Below are 17,378 nucleotides of genomic sequence, written 5' to 3' on the forward strand. Positions count from 1 at the left end.
CTGATGCCCGTGTCTATGTATTTGCATTGTGTATTTATGTTTGCCCTATGTTGGTTTTCATGTGCGGAATGATCTGTCTGAACTGTGTGCAGAGCAATACTTTTCACTGTACGTCGGTACACGTGACAATAAATCAAATCCAATCCAACAATTATAACAGAATAACGGCTCCCTTTTTACCGTCCCACCCTCTAGCCAAATACACACAACAGAGAGACACACAGGAGGAGGGGTAAAATAATAGGAATTAAAATGAAATGAATGATGAGTGTCCTTGCTTCTGATGTCGAAGTTGTTGCAGTAGGCTGTCCTCCCAGGATGTTTAAGGATCAAAGCTACCAGTGTATGGTTAGAGATGGTCTCACAGACAATCGGTCTTGCTCTGGAGTGGCACTTTACCTTTTACCAACCTGGGCCTCCACTCAAATAGCCTCAGGCCTGTTTGATTCTTACTTATTTCCAACTCTACCACAATGACCACCAACCTTGCTGAGGTAAGAACAAGAGTTCCCCACATGAGATTTTTAAAAGGTTTTTAAACAACTGACCCTGCCTTCAGCTGGTGGCTTGTCTTTGGATTCATTTGCAGTTCAGTGAGGCGGAGGAGAGTGAAAGGCCTTTACTTTGGATCTTCAGAAAGAATCCATGAGGTGAGAGAGAGACCAGGGCTATTGACGAATGTGATATAAAATAGTTACTTTAGAGATACTAGTTAATGTAATGTAGAAATAAGCCACTTTGATTCTGGCAAGTAGAGACAAAGGATTTTAGACCGCATGGAAAAAGCAGGAAGAGGTGTGTCTATGAGAGTGATGCTGCATTGATAGGGGCCGGAGAAAGGGATTGGAAGTGAGCCAATCAGAATAGATCAAACAAGTCAGGAGGGACATAGGATGACCTATGGGTGTCGAGTATGTGAAACTTGATGCCATTTGAATGTATGAGTACTGATCTCTTTGTCTGGGACCTTCACTTAGTTCCCGGGGCTGCAGAAAGCAACATGTTATCTGTATCACTGTGGACTAGGTAGCTTGCAAGCTGAATAAAATAACTTCTGTTTTACTTGCAAATCCATCTCGACTTTTATTGAGGCCAGACTGACGGAGAAAGAAATTTGGAATTCAACATTTGGTGCCGAAACCCGGGATTTCTCAGGGCGATCCTGGTCCAACTGCGAAATCAGAATTAGACTGATTATGAACAGGAGGATGGGGAACGAGGGCCCTCAATGTAGAACTGGAAAATGACCGCGCATTGATTGTTCCCCTCTTCTTATCGTCTGATTAGTCTGGTCACTTGCGGTTGGCACAGAAAGACCGCCTCGACGAAATCACAGGTCAGTCTGGGGATTAGCAATTTAATTGATGGGATTTCATATTGTTGTTTCGGCTTGGGTTAGGGTTTTGGGTTGATGTGACATCTCAAATGATGATTCAATTCCAAGTATAAGGGTTCAGAGGCTGATGGGACTTCAGTAATGAAGGTTCAGTCTATTTTATGGGTTCAGGGGCTGATGGGACTTCAGTACTGAAGGTTCAGTCCAGTATAACTGTTTTTAAATCTGAAGATGGTTCAACTCTATGTGTGAGTGTTTTAAATATATAGTTGATTAAGCTAAAATTGTCTCCTTGGACTGTATTGGCGAAAAATGCAGTTCCGAGGACTAGTTGAGATTGTGGGGAATGCTGCATATTGGTTGAAGCAGAAGTCTCTCAAAGGGTTAACAGCAGCAGGCAAAGTTAAAGACAGACAGTGCTTCTCACTCAGGCCTTGAGATAACAGCACCAGTCTGTAGTGTAATCGGATACCTTTCCTTTGAGTCAGTGAACACCAGCAAAGTTACGTTTTGAATTAATTAAAGGAAACCAGTGGGTTTCTCCAACTCTTTGATAAAAGTTATTATTTTCGAAAGCAATTGATTGAAATTGCCAGAATCTTAAGTTTTACTTACTTGAAATAAGGTTTATCTCATTTTATCTGGCGATTAATAGAAACTTAAAGAAGATCATGGACACCATTTTAAAAAGTGTAAATCTGGAGATGATAGTTGATTTTGCTAATACTTATGTGTATGTAAAAGAAAAAAAAACTTGTTAAAAGAAAAATTGTTAAGATAAAGAAATAATTAAGTTGTAAATGTTATACAAGTTTGTGTTAAGCAAATTGTAAATTTAGTTCTGAGTTGAGATCAGAGCTAAGCTTGCAAGTTGCAGTAATTCAATTTGAATTTTCAAACATTTTTAAGTTTTTTTTAAAAAGCGCAAGTAGAGGAAAGAGGCGGGTCAAACAAGAGATGAGCTATGTAGTTCAATGGCTGGCCTTGAATTGACAGAAAAAGAAAAATTCAATAATTTGGAAAAGTAAGCATATCACCTAAGTCTCTCCAAACTAAGCAGAAACCACAAGATTCGGGAACAAAGGAAGCTGAAACAACTTCTTTTGAAGAGAAAGAACTCCCCCTAGTGACAGGGAGAGACGTTGAAGTCTTGGAACAACCAGGGGAAATAGCTAGAGTGCCCCCTGGTGACATTCGGAGACAGTTACCGATTAGGAAGATGCGAAACCCCGACGCAGTGACTGTGGGAGCGAACCCCACGATAGACGTTTACTTCCCATGGACACCCAGTGAGATGATGGCTATTATGTCTACAATCCCAGATAGAAAAAATCTCCTGCTGCCTTCGTGGATTCCTTGAGAACTACCATCTCAATTTATCAAGCTGATTCAAGGGACCTCTGGGCCCTAGTCCAGCAGATTTTAACCCCAGCAGAGTACCTCAATTATCTTAACCACCTGAATTATGCTAGTCATGCCGCACTTCAGCAGGCCTATGCGTTAGACGACGATAGAAGGACACAGATCTTGAATGCGTTGAATAGCACATTTCAAAGGCCCATAAATCTTTCTGTTATCTTAGACCTAAAACCTAAGAAGACTGAAGAGCCAGAGGAATTTCTGGAGCATTTTAATGAAATCTACCGGGGGCAGTCAGGCGATTTGCTGTATCAAAATGGTCAGAATTCCCCTCAATATTGTGCTATGTTAATGCATTGCCTACCACCTTCTGTGGTTACTGCTGTGAAATGTAATAACATGAATTGGACAGAGAACGACCCTTCCCAGATGGCAAGGGCAGTCAGATTTTATTGGAAGGAGGGTGTAGGCCAAGAAGGAGGCTCAGTTACAAAGGTTAAGACTGAGTATGTAATGAAAAAGGATGATCTGCGACCCCAACAAGCGGCAGAAATGGTAGTTTACCAGCAGGAGCCCCAATATAGTGACTTTGGGTGGGTGGATCAGCGAAGAGGAGGATACCAAACCCACCCACAGGGACCCTCACCCCCTTTTTCTGGCCCACCGAACGAATCAATAGCTCTACAACCGCAGCCCCCTCTGAGGGGCCATTGGTCTACTGGAAGAAGAGGACGGGGCAGAAATAGAGGGAGCAATGCATGTTTTAATTGCAGCCGTGTAGATCACTGGCAACAGGAATGCCCCTTTAAAAGACAGGCAGTAGAAGGAGATTATCCGACCCACAGGAGAGGGTACCCACCAAGGGGAGGACAGACGAGATACACTGACTTCTCCCAGGAAAACCCTTTCCCAACACAGGATTGACTAGCTAATTTAGCCATAAGGACTCTCCAATCGGACAGGGAACCTATTATCTCTCTGCAGATAGGAGATCAACATCACTCATTTGTAATCGACACCGGGGCAGCCATGTCTTCTGTGCAATCAGCACTTAAATTACCATTATCCGACCACACGCAGCAATTGTCAGGGTTCCAAGGACAGGTGTGTGAGTATCCTATTTCTGACAGTCACTTACGAGAATAAGTCTGCAGAGCATCAGGTTGTAGTGACTACTGGATTGGACTGTAACTTGTTGGCCCGAGATTTACTGTGTACCTTCCAGCTACAGCTAGAATGCGGAGATGAGGGGGTAACGGTTACATCATGGAGGATGAGACAACAGTGCTATATTTCTATCACCCCCCAGTGGTGGACGTTAGACGTTGAACAGTCACTGCATCACGTTACCCTGGCCTATGACAGAACTGGACGAAACAGGGAGTTGGAGGACAAATACCGGCCATTACTTGAGACCGAATGGCCAGTCAAGGTTACAGCCACAGTCACGGGAAAAGAAGTGCTATTTTACAGGTGTGGAGCATGATGGAGTGTCTACGCATCGTCTGTATGATATTTGGCCTCACTTCGCTTGGCGTGTTATTGGCGATGGACATGGAAAAGGGGAATATTATCTATCTGTGTAGCCCCAACCAATCTACAAGGATACATCACCTATGCAAAGGTGATGTTCTTCGCTGCCCCCATATACGAGGACATGGTATCGACTCATGGAAGGTCATCAAAGTTAAGGAGAATGCAGGAGTCATGAAGCAGTTGCACCGGTCCCGGCGATGGGAAGGGAACATTATATGGACATTGCCTTGTTTTTGGAATACATGTAAATTCGATTTTGGATGTGTTAAAAGTGGTGCAATAAAGGTAATATCAGGCTGTCAGAAGAGCGTAGGAAGAGGCTATGAGGAAGTGAAAGGGACTAGAGAGAGGATGGGGTGTATGAGAAGGGAAGTACAGCTAGAACGTAGGTTACCGGGAGATACACTTAAGTTAGTTAAAGGGCAAACTGAGGAAAACCCGGGTAGTAAACCTTGGGAGCCCTCGGGGCAATAACTAAGGAATTGTCTCAGCTACGGTTGTTTGCAATGCAGAACCGGTATGCTCTTGACTATCTTCTGGCCCGTGAGGGTGGGGTATGCGCCATAGTGCAGGGCAAGTGTATCATGGGAGTTCGGGATAACATCACTAAATTTATGGATAACATACGGGATCACCTGGACAGAATGCAGGATCCTGGCTCTTGGGGTAACTGGGGATTTGGAGGTTGGAAGGACTGGTTGATAAATATGGCCATGTATCTAGTGGTAGCTATCGGCTGCATCTTTGTGGGCCTGGCCATCCTTAAATGTGTGATGGGTAAAATTTAACCAAAAAAAAATTTAACTGTTAAAATCCATGAGGGTGAAGCAGATGAAGGGGGGCTAAGACAGGAATTGGAAATGCAGCGACGGATCTTTTTAGATGAGGAACCGTAGCTATGGATTGGATAGTTCAGTTATCATGGAATGATAAAAGGAGGGAATGACGAATGTGGTATAAAATAGTTACTTTAGAGATATTAGTTAATGTAATGTAGAAATAAGCCACTTTGATTCTGGCAAGTAGAGACAAAGGATTTTAGACCGCATGGAAAAAGCAGGAAGAGGTGTGTCTATGAGAGTGATGCTGCATTGATTTTTTTTTTTTTTTTTTTTTTTTTTTTTTTTATAAATGTTTTATTGAAATTTTTTTCCCAAACAACAATTTTTCCCCTCTTACAAAGCAATGATGCTGCATTGATGGGGGCCGGAGAAAGGGATTGGAAGTGAGCCAATCGGAATAGATCAAACAAGTCAGGAGGGACATAGGATGACCTATGGGTGTCGAGTATGTGAAACGATGCCATTTGAATGTATGAGTACTGATCTCTTTGTCTGGGACCTTCACTTAGTTCCCGGGGCTGCAGAAAGTAACATGTTATCTGTATCACTGTGGACTAGGTAGCTTGCAAGCTGAATAAAATAACTTCTGTTTTACTTGCAAATCCATCTCGACTTTTATTGAGGCCAGACTGACGGAGAAAGAAATTTGGAATTCAACACTATGACCCTCCAGCTTCTGACCAAAACACAAGTAGAAGAGCAAACACGTCACACAGAAGAACGAACATTCCAGAGAAAACTCCGACCAATTGGCAGGGGCCATTGATAAGACCCGGCAATTCAAAGTAGTCCAATGGCCAACCGCCAAGTCCATCAAGGTGTGTTAGAACTGATCTCCCAGGAATCTGCTGTTTTGAAATATAAATAGCTCCGGTAGCCAGCCTAGTCAGGAGGTCACAGGTCAGTCCTCAGTTTACCAGCCACTCGAATTAAAGGTGAAGTCCATCTTAAAGGCATGGGTACATTAATTGTCCAGGTACAAAAAATGATAAAAACCAAAAGAAAAGAAAATAAACAGGGAAAACATTGTTTTCACAGGAGGATCCTTACATAGTGCCCCCTCGGATTTCCCGGCCAATACATCGCAGCTCTTTTTCTAGGGGCTGGTTTAGCACACTGGGCTAAATAGCTGGCTTTTAAAGCAGACCAAGGCAGGCCAGCAGCACGGTTCAATTCCCGTACCGGCCTCCCCGAACAGGCGCCGGAATGTGGCGACTAGGGCCTTTTCACAGTAACTTCATTGAAGCCTACTTGTGACAATAAGCAATTTTCATTTCTCTACGACTGTCTATGCTCTTTCGCTACCTTCACAATGTTGGTCTCATTTCTCTCCTCATTTCCATCACTAGTTCTTTTAGCTTTTTCTGCATTTCCATTTCTATTCGTTCTAATTCCTGTTCACGCTCTAACTGTGACTGAATTCTCTCCCGCTCATTTTCCCCACCACAAAGGCGTCCCTAATGCTACACCACCTCATGGGTCCCTGTACTCATAACATCGCCATCAAGTTTAGATGTTTAGCAATCAAATCAATTACCTCCTCCTTCTTGGGGCAGCACGGTGATGCAGTGGTTAGCACTGCTGCCTGTGGCGCTGAGGACCTGGGTTTGATCCCAGCCCCGGGTCACTGTCTGTGTAGAATTTGCGCATTCTCCTCGTGCCTGCATGGGTCTCAACCCCACAACCCAAAGAGGTGCAGGTTAAGTGGGTTTGCCATGCTAAATTGCCCCTTAATTGGAAAAAAATAATTGGGTACTGTAAAAAAAATTTAACAAGTTTTTATTACCTCTGTCCTCTTAGCTCCAGCTGGTGCATCCCATTTGAAATCCCCTGCAATTCAACTATCAAGTCTTTGCGAAGCCCCTGTGAATAAACCAGAGTTAAGTCTTCCACTTGAAGAAAATGCTTAGCAGCTTCCAAACTACAAACCTGGTGTCCCTTTTTAATTTATGTTACGACACCATGGTCAATTCCTGCCCCACAGAACCTGGAGTCCCAACACAAGTGGATTAACAAATAATTAGTGTAAGATTCCCAAAATCTTTGGCCCCTTTCACTGCTCAATAAGCTACAGCTATCCGGCTTGGAAGTTGAACGCAACAACTATTTATAACAGGAACAAAGTTGAAATATGCAATAATCATGACAGAATGAGGAGAGCTAATCTATGATTGACTCCATTTATCATTCCACTCTCTACCCAAATACACACAAGACAGACACACACAGGGAGGGCTTAAATGATAGGAATTAAAAATGAAATGAAAGATGAGTGTCCTTCCGATGTTGAAGTTATTGCAGCACGCTGTCCTAGGATGCTTCAGGATCGAAGCCACCAGTGTATGGTTCGAGATGGTCACCCAGACATTAGTGGGCATGATCCAGCGGTCACCTTGCACACTCGCTCGGGGGTGGTGCGGCCGGTGGATGCCGGGAGAGGCCTCCCACGGGTTTCCCGGCAGCTTTCACGCCTTGCAGGATCTACACAAAGGTGGACCAGGCGGAATGGCACCCGGGCTATCTTGAGATGTCTGTGTGGTATGGGGTAGTGCAGGGTCGCCCCCTGGCCCTCCCCCTGGAACACGCGCACTTTGGCACTGCCCAGCTGGCACCTTGGCACTGCCACCCTTGCACTGCCAAGGTGCCTGGAACATTGCCTGGGTGCCAGTGCCAAGGTTCAGGGTCCATGCCAATCAAAAGAGGGTAGGGGGGGGTATGAAGGGTTGGGGTGTGCGTAGCAAGTTAGTAGGGACCTCTGAGAGATTGGGGGCTGACAGCTGGGGGTTCTGTAAGGGAGCGCGGAGGGGCCTGAAGAGGGAGGATCCCAAGGCCCATCCTCCCTTAGGCAAGAGAGTTTGTGCCTATGTGTGCCTGGGGGGGGGGTTTACATTGTCCATGGGTGGGGAGTGACCCACACGCTCACTAAAAGATCGAAGCACACTTTCAAAATGGCAGCCTGATCTCTGAGTTCAGCTCCCCAGTGCTGTAGAAAATTCTAAGTGTGAGCTAAACCAGTGAGAAACTCCCCCAGGGGCCAAAAAAGTGACTAAGTGTCATTGGAAAGCGATGGGGAACTCGCTGTCAGAGCCGGCGGGAAACTCTCTGAAAAACCCGCCACAAATGAACTTAGTATTTTTTCTGTTGAATCATACCGCAGGTTTTCTCCTGGAGTGGCATTTTAACTTTTACCAACCTGGGCTTGCACTCAAAGAAGCTGCCTCAGGCCTGTTCAATTCTTTCTCGTTTCCAACTCCACCAGAATGGGTGGTGCAGTGGTTAGCACTGCTGCCTCACGGCGGCGAGGACCCGGGTTCAATCCTGGCCCTAGGTCACGGTCTGTGTGGAGTTTGTACATTCTCCCTGTGTCTGCATGGGTCTCACCCCCAGCTCCCTCTGCATAAAAAAGTTTTTCCTCATGTCCCCTCTATACCTGCTGCCACTTAACTTTCATGTCCCCTGGTTCTAGAATTCTCCACCAAGGGAAACAATTTTATCCTGTTCAACCCATCTCTTCCCCTCATAGTTTTGTCATCTTGCGACCGAGTTGAGAATCTAGGGCCTACTCACCTATTCCAGGGGACATTGAAGATCCCATGGTGCTATTTAATGAAGAATAGGTTGCGTTCTTTATGGGGTCTTGCTGAGTGCAAAAGTGACTACATTTGACCTCAGTAAGAACAAGCAATGTAATTCATATGTCTGAAGGATCCACAGAATCCCTACAGTGTGGAAAGAGGGCATTCGGCCCATTGAGTCTGCACCAACCCTCCGAAAGAGCACCCTACCTAGGCCCAATCCCCCGCCCCATCCCAGTAACCCCCCACATTGATCATGGCCAATCCACCTAACCTGCACATGTCTACATTGTGGGAAGAAATCGGAGCACCCGGAGGAAACCCATGCAGACACGGAGAGAAAGTGCAAACTCCTCCACACAGGCAGTCACCCGAGGCTGAAATCAAACCCAGGTCCCTCCACTGTGAGGCAGCAGTGCTAACCACTGTGCCACCCTCATTAAGGTGTTCCCGAGATTTGGTACAGTATTATGGAAACTCTTGAATTTTATTTTAATCCTGACAATGCACTTTGAGTAGTAGGTTTTCATTCCAGTTCTCATTTCTCATTAGATGTATTTGACGAGCCATAGTGGACAGTTGAAGAAGAATATGGATGAGAATGACAAAGGATGGGTCAACTGGAAGGTATGAAGAAATTTCACACGAGTGTTGATGAACAGGAATTGCTGACTTAAGGTTTTAACATGTCAGTGATTGACCAGACGGTCATGAGCTGTTGTTTCCATAAGGCTCTGTGTTGAGACCTTATACCCTCTTGATACTCCGAGAAACCCTTGCCGCATGCAATCTGATAGAAGTCTGCAAGATTATAAGTGGCATGGACAGAGTGGATAGTCATAAGCTTTTAGCCAGGCTGGAAGAGTCAATTACAAGGGGATACAGGTTTAAGGTGCAAGGGGCAAAGTTTAGAGGAGATGTGTGAGGGAAGTTTTTTTTACACCGAGGATAGTGGGTGCCTGGAACTCGCTGCCGGAGGAGGTGGTGGAAGCAGGTACGATAGTGACATTTAAGGGGCGTCTTGACAAATACATGAATAGGATGGGAATAGAGGGATACGGACCCGGATGTGTAGACGTTTTTAAGTTAGACGGGCAGCATGGTCAGTGCAGGCTTGGAGGGCCAAAGGGCCTGATCTGTGCTGTACGTTTCTTTGTTCATCACACAGCTCGAGGATGCAGTGGTTTCAGTGTCTTTTGATTTATTAAACTGTTAAGTTTGTGCTGCACATTCTGCTCCACTAGGGCAAGTGTATTCAGACCCGATGTTCTGCATTGCAGAGGTGCCAGAGCACAGGATTCATCCTGAACAAGTTTCTTCACCAAATAGATTTTTTACCTTGATTGATGTTACCAGGGAGATTTAGCTATGGATCACTGAAAGGAAGACATGGAAACAAAGGGAGAGCTGCTTCAGAGATAGTGCTAGAACTCAAGAAATGGTTTGCAGCCTCGCCTTCTGGCTGGGGAATAATGTATGATTCATGAGGAAAAGGAACGAGCACCGTTACCTTTTTTAAAAAAAAAACAGTCGAACACATCCTTCCTAAGGTTTCACCTCCATGTTCACTTTACTTTCTCCATGTCCACTTTGTGACCTTTCTTGCGGGTGAGAAGACCTGCTCCCAGGTTTCTATCAGTCCTGCTCCGAACAAACTGGCAAATGTACTTTTTTTAATATATAAATTTAGAGTTACCAATTCATTTTTTTCCCAATTAAGGGGCAATTTAGCGTGTTCAATCCACCTACCCTGCACATCTTTGGGTTGTGGGAGCGAAACCCACGCAGACACAGGGAGAATGTGCAAACTCCACACGGACAGTGACCCAGAGCCGGGATCGAACCTGGGACCTCGGTGCCGTGAGGCAGCAGGGCTAACCACTGCGTCACCATGCTGCCCCCTGGCAAATGTACTTGAGGACAACTGGGGTTAACTGTCATAAAGGAAGTGATTTTCTCTAGAATCTGCGCTTGAAATATATACGGCTGAGGAATGAGTCTGTTAAACGCTAATGCATGTAATTCCTTTGTTTTAGAAGAAGTCAGAATTTTACTTTAATTCATCAGTTGAGTTGTATGCCTCTTGATTTCGCTCTTCCATTGCTCCCGTTTGCCTCCAATTTTCCACCCACCATTAACTTGAGCTTCTTCAAAACTCTGCTGTCCAAATTCTAACTGCCACCAAGTCCCAATCACCTGTCACTTCCTGTCTCATTAACCTTGCGGTATGAGGGCAGCAAGATGGCGCAGTGGGTTAGCCCTGCTGCCTCACGGCGCCGAGGTCCCAGGTTCGATCCCGGCTCTGGGTCACTCTCCGTGTGGAGTTTGCACATTCTCCCAGTGTTTGCGTGGGTTTCGCCCCCACAACCCAAAGATGGGGCAGGGTAGGTGGATTGGCCATGCTAAATTGCCCCTTAATTGGAAAAAATTAATTGGGTAATCTAAATTTTTTTTTTTTTCAAGTTTCTTTTAAAAACCTTGTGGTATGGCTGCACCTCCATTTTAAATTTCTTATCCTTGTTTTCAAAACCCTTCATGGCCTCACCTCTCACGATCTGTGTGGTCTCCTCACCTCACTGTTTATATGGCCTCCTCCAACACTGTAATCATAGAATCCCCACAGTGCAAAAGGAGGCTGTTCGGCCCTTCGAGTCTGCACCTACCATCTGAAAGAGCACATTACCTAGGCCCACTCACCCACCCTATCCCCGTAGCCCCATAATTACATCTAACCTACACGTCTTTGGACACTTCAGGGCCAATTTATGATGGCCAATCCACCTAACCTACGCATCGACTGGGGAACACCCAGAGGAAGCCCACGCAGTCAGTGGGAGAAATGCAAACTCCGCACCGTTGCCCAAGGCCGGAATTGAAGCTGGGTCCCTGGCGCTGTGAGGCAGCTAACCACTGCCGCCCCAATCCTCTGAGATCTCTGCACTTTTCTAATTATGGCCTCCTGCACATCCCTGATTTTAATCAGTGCATTAACAGAAGCCATGCCTCCAGCTGCCTCGGCCATTCACTCTGAAAATCCCACCCTTAACCTCATGCCTCTCTACCTTTCTCTCCTTTTAAAACACTCCTTAAAATGTACCTCTCATCAGTCCTAATATTCCCTCTTGTGGCATCTTTTAGTAACACTGCTGTGGGGTGCCTTCGGACATTTCACTGTGTTAGAGGTGTTATATTATTGCAAACTGCTATTGTTGAATTGCTGATGGCAACGACCTGTTTTGTTACAATTTGACTTTATTAGGGAATCACTGTTACCTCCGAGCACTTCAGTGAAGCAATGAAGAAGGAAGACCTGGTTTACCTGAGTTCTGATTCTCCCAATGTGCTGAATGATCTGGATGCAACAAAAGCTTATATCATAGGTGGCTTGGTGGACCACAATCACCACAAGGTACACTGTGCATCTTCCCTGCTTCAAAGCTAGCATTCTATGATGGGAGGTAACCCAGAGCCTGCAGACGTGTGCAATCCTTTAATGGCACGGTATAAACTCAAGTTGTTGTTGATGAAGCTCGCTCAAAAAGCTGCAGTCCCACGCAATTGAGAATTAGATGCTTTGAGAAAAATGGATTCAGCATTACTTACCTTGGCATTTCCATGGCTGCCATTTCAGGGCTTAACGCACAATAAAGCACTGGAGTTCGGAATCGCCCACGCCCAGCTTCCTCTTGGGAACTACGTGAAAATGGATAGTCGCAAAGTGTTGACTGTAAATCACGGTAAGTATCATAACCACAGATTTCCTCTGCGATTGGGATGTATAGTTTCACTACAGTTTTTAATATACAGCTCATATGTTTTGTACAAATAATCATAGAATAGAATCATAGGTTACAGCACAGAAGGAGGCCATTTGGCCTGGCAAGCCTGTGCTGGCCCTGTGAAGGAGCAGTTCACCTAGTGCCACTCCCTGGCCTTTTTCCCATAGCCCTGCAAATGTTTCCAGTTCCATGTTGAAAGCCACAATTGAATCTACCTCCACCACACTCTCAGGTAGAGCATGCCAGATCTTAACCACTCGCTGTGTGGGAAAAAGCGTTTCCACATATCTCCATTGCTCCTTTGCCAATTACTTTGTCTGTGCCCTCCCAGTCTGTGCCCTCCTCGTCTCGATCCTTCGAGCTTCCCCCTATCCACACCCCTCATGATTTTGAATACCCCTCCCTCCAACTTCGCCATGGAGAACGGTGCCAACATCTCCAATCTTTCTCTGTAACTGAAGTTCCTGCTTGAAGCCCTACACTATCCTCCTCACAGTTCATAATGCTTACAAGTTTTGTATCTACAAATTTTGAAATTGTGGAATTATTGTGGAATGTATCAGGAAGAGCTGGAATCCTAACACTGATCCCTGTGGAACTCCAGCATAAACCTTCTTCCAGTATGAAAGCAACCATTTGTCACTACGCTGTTGCTTGTCACTCGGCCAATTTCGGATCCAGTTGTTGCTATTCCATGCATTCAGACTTTGCTCACAAGTCTGTTGTGTGGCACTGTATCACTGTATCAAAGGGGCAGCACGGTAGCACAGTGGTTAGCACAGTTGCTTCACAGCTCCAGGGTCCCAGGTTCGAATACCGGCTTGGGTCACTGTCTGTGCAGAGTCTGCACATTCTCCCAGTGTGTGCGTGGGTTTCCTCCGGGTGCTCCGGTTTCTTCCCACAGTCCAAAGATGTGCAGGTTAGGTGGATTGGCTATGCTAAATTGCCCTGAGTGTCCCCCCCCAAAAAAAAAAGATTAGGTGGGGTTACGGGGATTGGTGGAGGGGGTGGGGATAGGATGGAGGTGTGGGCTTAGGTAGGTGCTCTTTCAAAGGGTCGGTGCAGACTAGATGGGCCGAATGGCCTCCTTCTACACTGTAAAGTCTATGATTCTATGAAATAAATGTTTTTTTGTGAGTCCATGTGCCCCACATCAACTGTCTTACCCTTAACAACCCTCTCTGTTACCTCATTAAAAAAAAAACACTCCAGAAGATTAGTTAAACCTGATTTCCCTTTAACAAACCCGTGCTGGCTTTCCTGAATTAACCTGCATTTGCCCAGGTGTTAATTTTGTCCCAAATTATTGTTTCTAAAAGCTTCCCCACCACCAAAGTTAAACTGACTGGGCTGTGGTTGCTGGGCTTTTCTGGAGTAATTTATTTAAATGACATGTTACAAATTAATTAGCCTTTCTGTAAATTAGTATAATTTGCAACAAATGAGATAGGTGTGAAATTTCAGTGTTTTGAAAACCGTTTGTGCAGAAGTCTGGCATTCAACACAGTATGTTGCACATCATTTAACATTTTTTTGAACGAACAGAAGTATAATCTGGTGAAAATATTAGTACAAATTTTCTGCTGAAAGTGTAAATAGAAGCATAAAGCGCAAAAGCAAGGAGATTATGCCAGATCTTTATGAATCATTGGTTAGGCCTCAGCTGGAGTATTGTGTTTAATAAAGTGGACACCACACTTTAGGATGGATGTCAAGATCTTGGAGAGAGTGCAGAGGAGATTTACCAGAATACCAGGCTGAGGAACTTCAGTTTAGTGGAGAAACAAAATAACTGGAGTCATTCTTGCAGCAGAGAAAGTTGCAGGGAGATTTAATCGAGGTTTTCGAACCATGAAGGATTTTGATTGGGTAATTAACCGGACATTGCCTCCACTGGCAGCAAGGTTAATAATCAAAATTAAATTATCTTTATTGTCACAAGTAAGCTTACATTAGCAATGAAGTTACTGTGAAAATCCCCTAGTCGCCACACTCCAGCTCCTGTTCGGGCACACGGAGGGAGAATTCAGAATGTCCAAGTTACCTAACACCACGTCTTTTGGGACTTGTGGGAGCGCCCGGAGGAAACCCACGCAGACACGTGGAGAACGTGCAGACTCCGCACAGACAGTGACTCAAGCCGGCAATCGAACCTGGAACCTTGATGCTGTGAAGCAACAGTGCTAACCACTATGCTACCGTGAAACTACAGGGGACACAGGAGAGATGAGGATTTTCTTTACATAGTAGTTGCACAGGATTACACTGTCTGAAAGGGCGTTGGGAGTACAGTCAATAATTTATGTTTTAAATTTAGAGTACTGAATTCATTTTTTCCAATTAAGGGGCAATTTAGCGTGGCCAATCCACCTAGCCTGCACATCATTGGGTTGTGGGGGCGAAACCCACGCAAACACGGGGAGAATGTGCAAACTCCACACGGACGGTGACCCAGAGCCGGGATCGAACCTGGGACCTCGGCGCCGTGAGGCAGCAGGGCTAACCCACTGCGCCACTGTGCTGCCCTGAGTACAGTCAAAAATAACCTTCAAAGGGGAATTGGATAAATGCATAAAGGGAAGGAAATTGCTGTTATAATGAAGAAAGAGTCAGAGCAGTGGGACGAATCGGATTTCCCTTTCAAAAGACCACCCAAATTGCCACCTCGCATGCTGTAGGGTTCAATGACTAAGTGGGGGTGCAAGTACCAGAGTAAAGGGAGAATCAGTTTTGGGCCATGCACTCAAGCAAGGTAGGCATGGGAACAGATTGCTCTGGCTCTGAGGAGCCACGAGGCTCAGTGAGATCACAAAGGAGTCACATTCACGGATTATATACTTTTCAACCTGAACAAAACTCATTATTGCAGTTTCTTGCTGCATTTCTAACCCATTCCACTGAGTGTCAGCAACCGTAAATATAATGCTGAGCTCATCCTGCCATCTGGTATCTGAACCAGGATTGCTTTTGTTCCCACAGTATTTGAGATAATCCTCGCCTATTTAGAGAAGAAGGACTGGCAAGAAGCTTTTTTCGCCGTGCTGCCACAACGCAAAGGAGCAGTTCCTGCCTGCCTGCCTGTCAGCACAGAACAAAACCAGCCTGGAGCTGACTCAGACACTTGTGATTCTGTACAAAATGGGAGAGCAACATCTGGAGCTCTTGCACAAGAAAATAAACAACTCAGTAAATTAAAATATGAAGAGCAAGGCGCAAAGACCAGTGAAGAAATGGATGGTGAAATGTAGCACTCTCCGTTTGACTAAACTTTACAGGGGAAATGATCCAAAAGCGGGACTTTTGAGTTTCTCTCGTGACGCCTTCTCCCCGTGTCTGCGTGGGTTTCCACCGGATGCTCTGGTTCATATTCTAAAGATGTGCTAAATTGCGCCTGTGTCAAAAAAAGGTTAGGTGGGGTTGCTGGGTTCTGGGAATAGGGTGAAGCTTTGGCTTAAGTAGGGTGCTCTTTCCAAGAGCCGATGTGGACTCGATGGGCCGAATGGCCTCCTGCACTGTAGGGATTCTATGATTTGTTTCTTGTATCCTCACGTCACACTCAAGGTGCCATGAGTTTGGAAAGATGTTTCTTGAACACTATATTTTAAGCAAGATTGCTAATATGTTAATAACTCAACAAGAGCTTTTGAATTGTGTTAAAGCTTTTGGAATTTACATTGCAATGCCTGTAGCCATTGCCAGTGTACGTATTATAGTTTATTTGGGTTAACCCTAATGGATCCTGGCTGGATTGTGCACAGAGATATGCCTAATTTCTTTCTAAAGTGACGGAATAGATTGAAAATATTGTCACTTTTTATTCCCCCAGATTGAAATGTACTCTGTGAATGTGACCTTTGTACATAATGTATATACACACAAATGCAGCCGATTCAAAACGCAATAGTCTCTTTCGGTATTTCTATTATTCCCGGTGTCCACAGTTACTGCAAAATGCTAACATTTATTTTCATATGAACGTACTCCAATTTTCATGGGAGCTTATCCGCGCTCATCCAATTACAGTATGGTTATGCTATTTCAATTTCAGTATGATACACTGATGTGCCATAGAACCAATGACCAGTCAACCTTTCCCTGGCTGTTTCAAAAATTGCATTCCAGTAATAATTATGGTCATTCTTAATGACGGGTGCTGGCTTACCTTGAATTATTTCTTCCACTTGGATCTTGTCAATTCAGAAGCTGTGAAGTAATGCAGAAAAACTGATTCTCACCATTACTTGCCCTGCAGTTTGTGGTTCCTGAGGGCTTTCAACAGGAGGAGGCTGTCCTGCTATTAAATTCATTCATGACCGGTTGTATTTTTGCTCTATGATCTGCATCTTTGTTTACCTTGGTTGTGTAATCCGTAATACACTTGCCCTAACAAAGAAATCTCAGTTGACATTTTACGATAGACCTCCCTGACTCTGCACAGCTTTTTGAGGGAGAACGTTCCAGGTTTCCACTACCCTTTGTGTGAAGAGAATCATAGATGATAGAATTTACAGTGCAGAAAGAGGCCATTTGGTCCATCGAGCCTGCAACAGCCCTTGGAAAGAACCCTACCATGCCCACATCTCCACCCTATCCCAGTAACCCCATCTAATCTTTTTGGACAATAAGGGCAATTTAGCATAGTCAATCCACCTAACCACATCTTTGGACTGTGGGAGGAAACCGGAGCACCTGGAGGAAACCCACGCAGACACTGGGAGAACGTGGAATGGATTTCAGCAAAGCGTTTGATAAGGTTCCCCACGGTAGGCTATTGCAAAAAATACGGAGGCTGGGGATTAAGGGTGATTTAGAGATGTGGATCAGAAATTGGCTAGCTGAAAGAAGACAGAGGGTGGTGGTTGATGGGAAATGTTCAGAATGGAGTACAGTCACAAGTGGAGTACCACAAGGATCTGTTCTGGGGCCGTTGCTGTTTGTCATTTTTATCAAT

The 17,378-nt window shown here is 45.0% G+C and overlaps 1 protein-coding gene across 2 annotated transcripts in view; it reads left to right on the plus strand.

Annotated features, from left to right (window-relative positions):
• LOC140408290 (tRNA methyltransferase 10 homolog A-like) overlaps window positions 1-16,328 on the plus strand; it is a 33,486-nt gene extending 17,158 nt beyond the window's left edge. For both annotated transcript variants that reach the window (XM_072495279.1, XM_072495280.1), the window contains 4 exons: window positions 9,201-9,275; window positions 11,908-12,057; window positions 12,280-12,385; window positions 15,407-16,328. In XM_072495279.1, the coding sequence (XP_072351380.1) occupies window positions 9,201-9,275; window positions 11,908-12,057; window positions 12,280-12,385; window positions 15,407-15,675 (600 nt within the window). In that variant the 3' untranslated portion in view covers window positions 15,676-16,328. The remainder of the gene's footprint in view (window positions 1-9,200; window positions 9,276-11,907; window positions 12,058-12,279; window positions 12,386-15,406) is intronic.
• Window positions 16,329-17,378: the final 1,050 nt, after the last annotated feature.

The sequence above is a fragment of the Scyliorhinus torazame genome, chromosome 3, assembly GCF_047496885.1.
Source record: "Scyliorhinus torazame isolate Kashiwa2021f chromosome 3, sScyTor2.1, whole genome shotgun sequence".
Lineage (NCBI taxonomy): Eukaryota > Metazoa > Chordata > Chondrichthyes > Carcharhiniformes > Scyliorhinidae > Scyliorhinus > Scyliorhinus torazame.